Here is a 12216-nt window from a genome sequence, read left to right on the forward strand (position 1 = left end):
CTATCTCTGTTTTAAAAATCGGAACTACATTTTCTGTCTTCCATGCCTCAGGTAGTCGCCCTGTTTTGACAGATGTGTTGAAGACTGTTGTTAGTGGTACACAGCGCCTCTGCTCTCTGTCTCAGGACCCATGGAAAGATGTTATCTGGCCCCATCGCCTTTGAGGTATCTAGCTCACTTAGCAGCCTCTTGACTTCTTCCTCGGTTGTATGTATTGTGTCTAACACTTGATAGTGAACCCCGTCTCTGTCTTTCTGAAGTCCCTTCCGTCTCCGCTGTGAACACTTCTTTGAATCTCATGTTGAGCTCCTCGCATACTTTGCGGACGTTTTTTGTGATCTCCCCTCCTCCCTTCCTCAGCCTGATTACCTGGTACTTGACTGTTGTTTTCCTCCTGATGTGGCTGTACAACAGCTTCGGGTCAGATTTGGCTTTCGCTGCTATGTCATTTTCATATTGCCGTTGGGCCTCCCTTGTGCATATTCATTTCTAGCTCTCCGACTTCTCTCCTTATTCTCCTGGGTCCTTTGCCTTCTATATTTCTTCCATTCTCTAGCACATTTGGTTTTGGCCTCCTTACACCTCTGGGTAAACCAAGGGCTTGTGTGTGTGTGTGTGTGTGTGTGTGTGTGTGTGTGTGGTTCAACTTATAACTGTGACCCCTTGTTGCTGTGTCCCATCTCTGGAACATCCTGTGTGTACTCGCCTAATTGTGGTTGCAGGGATCGAGACTCGGCTCCTGGCCCTGCTTCTTCACTGACCACTACTGACCCTTCCCTCTCCCTGCTCCATGAGCTTTTTCATACCTTGTCTTAAAACTATATATGGTTCCTGCCTCCACTGCATCACTTGCCAGACTATTCCACTTCCTAACAAATTTGTGGCTTAAGAAATACTTCCTAACATCCCTTTGACTCATCTGAGTCTTTGATTTCCAATTGTGACCCCTTGTTTCTGTGTCCCATCTCTGGAACATCCTGTCTCTGTCCACCTTATCTATTCCACGCAGTATTTGGTATGTCGTTATCATGGCTGGACACCTAGTCCAGCAACTGGCTTCTCGATTTTAACCCCGCCAAATGCACAATCATGAAGATTGGGGAAGGGCAAAGAAGACCGCAGACAGAGTATAAGCTAGGTGGCCAAAGACTGCAAACCTTGCTCAAGGAGAAAGATCTTGGAGTGAGTATAATACCGATCGCGTCTCCAGAAGCACACATCAACCAGATAACTGCTGCAGCATATGGGCGCCTGGCAAACCTGAGAATAACATTCCCATACCTAAGTGAGGAATCTTTCCAGACACTGTACACCGTTTACGTCAGGCCCATACTGGAGTATGCAGCACCACTTTGGAACCCACACCGGATCAAGCACGTCAAGAAATTAGAGAAAGGGTAAAGGTTTGCGACATGGTTCCAGAGCTAAGGGGAATATCCTACGAAGAAAGATTAAGGGAAATTGGCCTGACGACACTGGAGGACAGGAGGGTTAGGGGAGACATGATAACATACAAAATACTGCGTGGAATAGATAAGGTGGACAGAGACAGGATGTTCCAGAGATGGGACACAGAAACAAGGGGTCACAGTTGGAAGTTGAAGACTTGGATGAGTCAAAGGGATGTTAGGAAGTATTTCTTAAGCCACAGAGTTGTTAGGAAGTGGAATAGTCTGGTAAGTGATGTAGTGGAGGCAGGAAGTATATATAGTTTTAAGACAAGGTATGATAAAGCTCATGGAGCAGGGAGAGGGAGGACCCAGTAGCGGTCAGTGAAGAGGCGGGGCCAGGAGCTGAGTCTCGACCCCTGCAACCACAACTAGGTGAGTACACACACACACACACACACACACACACACACACACACACACACACACACACACACACATACATACATACACACATACACACACACACACGAGAGAGAGGGTTGGGTAGATTGCGTTTTCCTAGACTGCAGGAAGGCCTTTGACACAGTTCCCCACAAGAGATTAGTGCAGAAGCTGGAGGATCAGGCACACATAAAAGGAAGGGCACTGCAATGGATAAGGGAATACCTGACAGGGAGGCAGCAACGAGTCATGGTACGTGAAGAGGTATCACAGTGGGCGCCTGTTACGAGCGGGGTCCCACAGGGGTCAGTTCTAGGACCAGTGCTATTTTTGATATATGTGAACGACATGATGGAAGGAATAGACTCTGAAGTGTCCCTGTTCGCAGATGACGTGAAGTTGATGAGAAGAATTAAATCGGACGAGGATGAGGCAGGACTGCAAAGAGACCTGGAGAGGCTGGACATGTGGTCCAGTAACTGGCTCCTCGAATTCAATCCAGCCAAATGCAAAGTCATGAAGATTGGGGAGGGGCAAAGAAGACCGCAGACAGAATATAGGCTAGGTGGACAAAGACTACAGACCTCACTCAGGGAGAAAGACCTTGGGGTGACCATAACACCGAGTACATCACCAGAGGCACACATCAACCAAACAACCGCTGCAGCATACGGGCGCCTGGCAAACCTGAGAATAGCGTTCCGATACCTCAATAAGGAATCGTTCAAGACACTGTACACTGTGTATGTTAGGCCCATACTGGAGTATGCAGCACCAGTCTGGAACCCACACCTGGTCAAGCACGTCAAGAAGTTAGAGAAAGTACAAAGGTTTGCAACAAGGCTAGTCCCAGAGCTCAAGGGAATGTCGTACGAGGAAAGGTTAAGGGAAATCGGACTGACGACACTGGAGGACAGAAGGGTCAGGGGAGACATGATAACGACATACAAGATACTGCGGGGAATAGACAAGGTGGACAGAGATAGGATGTTCCAGAGAGGGGACACAGGGACAAGGGGTCACAACTGGAAGCTGAAGACTCAGACGAGTCACAGGGACGTTAGGAAGTATTTCTTCAGTCATAGAGTTGTCAGCAAGTGGAATAGCCTAGCAAGTGAAGTAGTGGAGGCAGGAACCATACATAGTTTTAAGAAGAGGTATGACAAAGCTCAGGAAGCAGAGAGAGAGAGGATCCAGTAGCGATCAGTGAAGAGGCGGGGCCAGGAGCTGAGTCTCGACCCCTGCAACCACAATTAGGTGAGTACAATTAGGTGAGTACACATACACACACACACACACACACACACACACACACACACACACACACACACACACACACACACACATACACACACACACACACACACACACACACACACACCTAGTCAAGCACGTCAAGAAATTAGAGAAAGTGCAAAGGTTTGCAACAAGACTAGTCCCAGAGCTACGGGGATTGTCCTATGAAGAAAGGTTGAGGGAAATCGGCCTGACGACACTGGAGGCCAGGAGGGTCAGGGGAGACATGATAACGACATATAAAATACTGCGCGGAATAGACGAGGTGGACAAAGACGGGATGTTCCAGAGATGGGACACAGACACAAGAGGTCACAATTGGAAGTTGAAGACTCAGATGAATCAAAGGGATGTTAGGAAGTATTTCTTCAGTCATAGAGTAGTCAGGCCATGGAATAGCCTACAAAGTGATGTGGTCTAGGCAGGAACCATACATAGTTTTAAGGCGGGGTATGATAGAGCTCATGGGGCAGGGAGAGAGAGGACCTAGTAGCAATCAGCGAAGAGGCGGGGCCAGGAGCTGTGACTCGACCCCTGCAACCACAAATAGGTGAGTACACACACACACACACACACACACACACACACACACACACACACACACACACACACACACATACACACACACACTACAGTGGTAGTGAACTATTTACAATTATTTAGTCACAAAACATTACAGTGATGAATTATTTAAACAATATTTAAAATATATAAATTCTATGTATTTTTGCACAGTGACTGGTAATGTGAATAAAATACTTTGACATTTATTTAACATTTATTAGTGAGTTATCTCTGAATTCATTATTTTTGTTATATCAGGTAGTCGTACAAACTCCCAGGAGATACCTGTAACCACAGACATGTGGCTCTTGCATGACCACTCCTCTCATCATTTATTAAATTTAATTATTTTTAAATAACAATGTCTTCCAGCAAGCAAGCAAGCATCCTCGTCAAACTGCATCCCAGTCTTTTCATTTTCTCAATATGGTAAAAGTAATAATTTGCCGAGGGCAGGAGAGGCAGCAGCAGCAGAAACAATAGAAAGGGTTCCATATCACGAGCTTGACCGTGAACTTGAAGCCTTATCTTAGTTTTCAAGTGCCACTAACTAATGCGTATAATTAATCATTGAGTGTTATACAGCACGATAGGCTTGTGGAATGCATTGAAGAATATTGCACTGTGTGTGTGTGTGTGTGTGTGTACTCACCTATTTGTGGTTGCAGGGGTCGATTCACAGTTCCAGGCCTCGCCTCTTCGTTGGTCACTACTAGGTCCACTCTCTCCCTGCTCCATGAGCTTTATCATACCTCTTAAAGCTATGCATGGATCTTGCCTCCACTACATCACTCTCCAGATTGTTCCACTTGCTGATAACTCTGAAGAAATACTTCCTAACATCCCTGTGACTCATCTGAGTTTTCAACTTCCAGTTGTGACTTCTTGTTGCTGTATACCATCTCCAAAACATCCTGTCCTTGTCCCTGCCTTGTCTTCTCCTCTCTCCTCTCAGTATTTTATATGTCGTTATCATGCGTCTCCCTCCTGTCCTCCAATGACGTCAAGTCGATTTCCCTCAACCTCTCTGGGACTAGTCTTGTTGCAAACCTTTGCACTTTCTCTAATTTCTTGACATGTTTGACCAAGTGGGGGTTCCATACTGGTCTTGCATATTCCAATATGAGCCTGACGTACATGGTGTACAGTCTTGAACAATTCCTTACCAAGGTGTTGAAACGCTATTTTCAGGTTTGCCAGGCGCCCACATGCTGCAGCAGTTATTTGGTTGATGTGCGCCTCAGGAGATGTGCTCTATATTATACTCACCCCAAGATCCTTTTTCGCAAGTGAGGTTTGTGTGTGTGTGTGTATGTACTCACCTATTTGTGGTTGCAGGGGTCGAGTCATAGCTCCTGGCCCTGCCTCTTCACTGATTGCTACTAGGTCCTCTCTCTCCCTGCCCCATGAGCTTTATCATACCTCGCCTTAAAACTATGTATGGTTCCCGCCTCCACTACGTCACTTTCTAGGCTATTCCACGGCCTGACTACTCTATGACTGAAGAAATACTTCCTAACACCCCTTTGATTCATCTGAGTCTTCAACTTCCAATTGTGACCTCTTGTGTCTGTGTCCCTTCTCTGGAACATCCCGTCTTTGTCCACCTTGTCTATTCCGCGCAGTATTTTATATGTCGTTATCATGTCTCCCCTGACCCTCCTGTGTGTGTGTGTGTGTGTGTACTCGCCTAGTTGTACTCACCTAGTTGTGGTTGCAGGGGATCGTCATAGCTCCTGGCCCCGCCTCTTCACTGGCCGGTACTCTCTCTCTCTCTCCTCTCAGCACTGTATGACCCTAGTAGGTTTAGCGCTTTGATTATAATAATAGTTCTCTCTCAGTGTACGCCTGATTACCCAAGTGTGCTTTAATTTAGTATCAGTTGAGATAATTATATTTAGATTTTAGAAACTCGTGAATACACAGGTTTAATTTACCACTCCCTCATAGCCCTGGAGGTCCCGTTGTACCTAGTCTTAAAACTATGTATGAAACCTGCCTCCACCACTTCCTCACCAAGATCATTGCACTTCCCAATCACTCTTGAGACTGAAAAAATAATTCCTAACATCCCTGTGACTCATCTGTGTCTAACTTCCAGCTTGTTCACAGAGTTCCAGTTTCTTGCCCCTCAAACAGCCTGTCCCTGTCTACATTATCAATCCCCTTGAGTATTTTGTATGTTGTTATCATGTCCTCCCTGCCTCTATTTTTCAATGTTAGATTCAGTTCCATTACTCTCCTTGTAGCTCATGCCCCGTAGCTCAGGAACAAGTTTTGTTGCATACTTCTATACTTTCTCCAATTTCTTAACATGCTTTTTCAGGTGCAGTTCCATACTGGTGTTGCATACTCCAAGATGAGTTTGACATAGTTGTATAAAGGGTCCAGAATGACTTGATTGACATTCCAGGAGGCTACTCTTTGATTTGCCCGACGAGCATTGACTGCATAGGTTATTCACCTGATGTGAATCTCAGGCGATATCCTGGGTTCTGTGCTCACCCTGAGGTTTGTCCCCCTAGTCTATATCCCATTTCTGGTGTTCTTTCTCTTTCCCCAGTCTTCATGACTTTGCATTTACTGGGGTTGAATTCAGGTAACTAATTATCTTACCATTCTTGTAATTTGTCCAGACATGTGGAAGGGACTCCAGGTAGATCAGGTTTGCATCATCAGTAAACAGCGATATCTGAATCAGTCGCATCTGGAATGCCATTCAAATAAACTAGCAACAGTACTGGTCCTAATACCTACTCTTCTTCATTCTGACTTCTCTTTCTCGACAGTCACTCTTTGCTTCTTTTCCCTAAGATACTCTTTGATCTACCGGAGTATGTTCTCTGTTATTTCTAAATCTCAAGTTTTTGGCCTAGCCTCTTGTGAGGTACAACATCAAATGCCTTGCAGTCTAAGGAAATTTAATCCACCCAATCCCTTCTCTTGTTGCACAACAAGAGAGGATTGGGTGTGCAACAAGAGGATTGGGTGTGCAACAAGAGGATTGGGTGTGCAACAAGAGGATTGGGTGTGCAACAAGAGAGGTTATTGTTTGTGAAATCACTTCTCTCCAGGTGTTATGCCACTCTCTCCCTGGTAAGTTTCTTTATTACTTTCCAATATCTTTGATATACTTTGAAGAGTTTCGAGAGTTTCACTGCTTTCGGAGCCCGGCCATGGGCCAGGCTTGTCTGGTGCTTGCCCTGTCAACCAAGCTGTTGCTGCCGAAGGCCCACTGCCCCACATATCCATTACAGCCTGGTTGATCTGGCACATGGTGAAGATACTTGTCCAGTTTCCTCTTGAAAGCTTCTACACTTGTTCCAGCCGTGTTTCTAATATCTTCTGGGAAGATGTTGAATAGTCTGGGACCCCGAGTGTTGATACAGTGTTCCCTTATTGTCCCCACCATACCCCTGCTCCTCACTGGGTTTATTTTGCACTTCCTCCCATATCTCTCACTCCAGTATGTTATTATGGCAGTGTGCAGATTTGGGACCAGGCCCTGGAGCACTTTCCAGGCATATATTATCATGTCCGTATCTCTCTCTCCTCTGCTCCAATGAGTACATGTTCAAGACTTAGATGCTTTACTGGCTCAATGTGAGCTGTAAACAATCTCTGTATTTGTTCCCGCTCTAATATTTCTCCTGCTTTGAACAGGGCCGTCAGCACTGAGCAGTATTCTAAATGAGGGAGCACTAGCAATTCGAAGAGTTTCATCATTGTCATTATTTCCCTTGTTTTGAAAGTTCTCGATATCCACCCCGTTATCTTCCTGGTTGTCGTAATCTTTGTCTTTTTATGGTCTTTAAAAGAAAGGTCAGCTGACATAATTATTCCCAAGTCTTTTACGTGTTCCTTTTGTTCTATTTGGTGACCTTCTTGAGTTTTGTATATAGTGTCCCTTTTAAGTTCTTTATTCTTTCCATACCTAACGAGCTGGAACTTATCACCATTGAACGTCTTGTCGTTCTCCACTGCCCACTGGAAAACCCTGCTTATGTCTTCCTGTAATTTTCCAGTGTCCTCAGCCATAGTGACTTTTATGCTTATTTTAGTGTCAGCTGCAAATGATGATACAAAAGTGTGATGGGTGTTTGTATCTGTCTGCTATGAGGATGAGAAACAGCAGAGGTGCCAGGACAGAGCCTTAGGGCACTGAGCTTTTACCTCTCTGATGCTGGATCTTGCTTTGTTTGCTACTACTTTTTGTGTTCTCTGTGTTAGGAACCTGAAAATCATCTGCCTACCTTCCCTGTAATGCCCATGGCCCTCATTTTGTGCACTATCACTCCATGATCACAGTTGTTAAACACCTTTGCAAAACCTGTGTAAATCACATCTGTGTTTTGGTCGTCTTCCAATGCCTCTGTAATTCTGTCAATGGTTCAGCAGCTGTGACAGGCATGATCGTCCTGCTCTAAAACCATGCTGGTTCGAGTTATGCTGGTCCATGAAATTTGTAATCTGCCACCTCATCACTCTTGAAGATTTTTATGATGTGAGAAGTTAGGGCTACTAGTTCTCTACTACCTCCTTTATGCACTCTAAGGCCTCTGGTATTTCATCTAGATTTAAGCTCTTTCTCCAAAGAATACTGAGGGCTCAGGCTCGTGCTAGTGGTACTTTGCACTTCTTTATAAATAGGTCATTCCGTGAATCTGGTCCAGGTGCTGAGTGAGTGGGCATGTTATCCATTTTTTTTTTTTTTTCAAAATCTATGGGATTTGTACTAATGTCAGTTAGTTGGTCTGCACGGCCTGCTGCTGGAGTGAAAAATGTTTCTTCGTTTTCTACCTTGCTGTCAGTAGGTTGCTGAACACCGACTCATACTTTTCTTTTAGGATTTCACTCATTTCCTGTCCATTGTCAGTATACGTATCTCCTCTCAATAATAGTCCTATTCTACAGGTAGTTCTTAGCTTGGATTTTGCTTAGGAATAGAAATATTTTGGGTTTCTTGCAATATCCTGTATGGCTCTTTGTTCCATTTGTACTTCTGTTAGGTATGACATCCTAAGTTTTTGCTCTAATTCAGTGATCTCTCAGCTCAAACTATCTTTCCTCTGTCACAGCATATTTGTGTTTTTAAGCAATTCAGTAACCCGTTTTCTTCTTCTGTGCCATCTCCTATGCTCTCTATATCTGATCTGGGTTTCCTCAGTGGTATGTGCTTCATACATACCTTGTATTCTTCTATATTCAGCTTCTCTAGGCACTGGTGGAAATTTAGGGTGCTCATGTCTGATTCCCAGGATATGTCTGATAGCTCTTGGTTTATTTTTTTCCCGTCAATTCTATGGTTGTTAAAATTAAACTTATTGAACCTCCCATCTCTAACATTAGTGATGCAGTTCCCTAACCCTGAGCTAATTCTCATTTGAACTTTTATGATGCTGTGATCAGAGTATATATTTTTTTTGTAACTGTTATGTCTCTGATTAGTCCCTCATTGTGTGTGAATATCAAATCCAGGGTATTTTCAATTCTAGTGGGATCAGTTACATGTCTCTTGGCTCAATGAGTACTTTTCACAAAGCCTTGTTAGTTCCCTGGTACAGTATGTGTGTGTTGAGCCAGGGTGCTTCCCGGAGATATTTCTGGTATAACATTGCATTGCGCCATCTTCCATTTTAAATGTGGGAGATTAAAATCTCCAAGGAGTAAAATATATGGTGTGGGATTTTCTAGCCTATCTAGACAGCTATCTTCCTTAATTGATCCACAAGGTATGCATGTCAGATAAACTCATCTAAAGTTTATTACCCCTGCCTGTCTCTGTTCTTAAATACAGGGACTACATTTGCTGTCTTTATTATGAACTTTATAATGCATATCAAAGATAAACTAAACTACCACAACGTAATTGTCAGGCTTGGAGGAATTGTAGCAGAAGCTGAATGTAATTAATTTCATGTGGGTGGTAGTCAAAAGATTACAGGGGCACATAATGGGTCCAGGGACTGGACTGCAAAGTTTTGATTGCTAAACAAGTTACAGTGGTAATGAATTATTTACATGTTTATATCTGGTTACAGCTGTAATGAGTTATTTATGCACACATGAATTAAGCCAAAAAATATTATCTTATATATTAGCAAGGTATGCATGAATTTAAACAAGTTTAGGTGGTTATGCATTAAACTTTATAAAATTCAAGTACAGGAGGGCCCCGCTTATACAGCAGGTTAGGTTCCAGGCTACTGCCGTAAAGTGAACTGTAGCCTTTTTTTTCACTTTAAAAATACATATAAAAACCTGATAAGATGTTTACACTATCATATATTAAGTGAGCAGTAGAGCTAGGCCTAGAAAATGCATATACAGTACACACATTACCTACCTTAAAATGTTTTAGTACTGTACTTAGTACTTTTAGTACTTAGTGAGTGGTGAATATGTATTTAGAAAGTCTGAATAAATGAAGAATGGGTATACAGTGGAACCCCAGTTTACGTCCTTAATCTGTTCCAGAAGGCCAGTCAAAATCCGAAATGGACGGAAACCCAAGTAATATTTCCCATAAGAAATAATGTAAATCCAATTAATCCGTTCCACACACCCAAAAAATATTAACAAAAAATACATTTTATAGAGAATAACTATAGTTTTACATACAGAAAACAATAAGAAATAAATATATGACAAATTTTAATGGATAAATGAACATTTAAATCACTATTACATACCTTTATTGAAAAGACTTGTTGGCCACTCACATCCAACCCCATGGACTTCCCCAGAGCCACAATAGAACTAGGCATTAAAAACACACTAAAAAGTAAAATACATACACAGTACATTCATTACTTACCTTAAAGTATTTGTAGTCTTAATATAGGGCAAGAGGTGAGTAGTAGGTAGTGTAGGTAGTCAGTAGATGTAGGTATGTAGTCCTCCTGAGCTACATACCTACACCTACCTACATAGCTACACAATATTTAATGTGGCCCAGAGCCATATTATTACCATCAACATACTATGTTCACTGAGTTAATCGTTTCTAACAACTACCTTTAGATGCCATCATACACAAAGGGAGAAGTAATGAATAACTCATGCCGAGAATTGTAAACAAAAGCGTTAAATATTAGGGAGGGTGACTGGGCCACTGCAGATTCATACACGTTTTCTCTGGTGCAGGACCAGAGAAAATGTAATGTTTTCCCTTTGCTCGGCTACCACCCCTCCATAGTATATAAACATTGCATGTTTATGTGCAATGTAACGTGTTTCTTATATAGTTTTGAAGAAAATTGCATGGATGGATTAATGAAAATGTCTATATTAACGTAAAATGAGACATTTAATGTGCCCAAGAGTGATTATTATTACGTATGTATTAGTATTATTACTATAGCATTAAGACTAGAGGGACACTCTTAGTGAACAAGTAACAAAGGCAGACTGAGTCACAAATGTATAAATAAGTTTATTCAGGTATACACAAAAAGTTACATAGATTATCATACATAACAGCATTTGTGTAGAGAACCTAGAATAACCCAAAAAAGTCAGTCAGAGTGACTTATTTCCATGAGTAGCCATGTCCCGCGGCAAGCGGATGTGTCTGGTATGGACATTTTCCTAGCGGATGTACGAAACCCGGGGTAAAATTTTGCCCCCAAAAAGTGGTCGAAATCCAAATTGTATGATATCCACACAAGACGAAATCTGGGGTTCCACTGTAATTGGAAACTGCTGTATTAGCGAAGCGCTATAAAGCGAGGCCCTACTGTATACTTTGCTGAAATATAAGGTACATAGTATTTTTGTAATATATTCTGTGTGGCATTTATTTTGTTGTGTATTTCTACTGTATCTTTTTAATCCATCACCTTAAGGAAAGTTCCTTGATGCTGGTGAGGGCTCTTGTATCCAAGGAATTGTACTTGTCCTCCCTTGCCTTGGATCAAACCTGATTGCCTCCCAATTCCCAAGTTCTGTAAGACCCCTATGGGTTTAGCACTTTCCACCTAAATGTACATATTATTTATTTGTAACTGCCATGCTTTCCTCCCAGCATTCTTCCCTTCCCTCCCAACCCATGACATGCCTGCCTCCTTCCCCCTCACCATATTATATCTTCAATATTCTGCTATTTTTTTTTTTCATTTTTGTTTACAGGGTCTGTGCTTGAGTGGCTGTGAGGAAGATGATGCCAACCGACAAATGGAAAGAGATATTTTGGAACAATACCCTAATTTGACGAAGCACATTGTTGTGGCCTCAGACACACAGGGATCTATAGCTACAGCTTGCCATAATGGTAGGCTATCAACTACTGTATCTTAATTTTTATATACGTACATGTATACTGGAATTTCCCATCTACATAATCTATCCCTTCAATACTGGTGAAATTCTCTCAAATGAAGACATTGGAGCTGTTCTCATCCTACTTTGTATCAAATCTGACTACCCATCACTGCTCAGGTGTTGTGCATTATTATTATTAGTATTATAGTTATTATTACTTTCATGAGAGAGTGCTAAATTTATAGGGGTCATATAGAGCCTG

At 42.5% G+C, this 12216-nt stretch overlaps 1 protein-coding gene across 2 annotated transcripts in view; it reads left to right on the top strand.

Moving 5' to 3' along the window:
• The first annotated feature begins 11732 nt into the window (after positions 1 to 11732).
• Nagk (N-acetylglucosamine kinase) overlaps positions 11733 to 12216 on the top strand; it is a 30078-nt gene continuing 29594 nt past the window's right edge. For both annotated transcript variants that reach the window (XM_053779496.2, XM_070088407.1), the window contains exon 1: positions 11733 to 11964. In XM_053779496.2, coding sequence (XP_053635471.2) covers positions 11748 to 11964 — 217 coding nt within the window. In that variant the 5' untranslated portion in view covers positions 11733 to 11747. The remainder of the gene's footprint in view (positions 11965 to 12216) is intronic.

Source organism: Cherax quadricarinatus, chromosome 24 (assembly GCF_038502225.1).
Source record: "Cherax quadricarinatus isolate ZL_2023a chromosome 24, ASM3850222v1, whole genome shotgun sequence".
Classification (NCBI taxonomy): Eukaryota; Metazoa; Arthropoda; class Malacostraca; order Decapoda; family Parastacidae; genus Cherax; species Cherax quadricarinatus.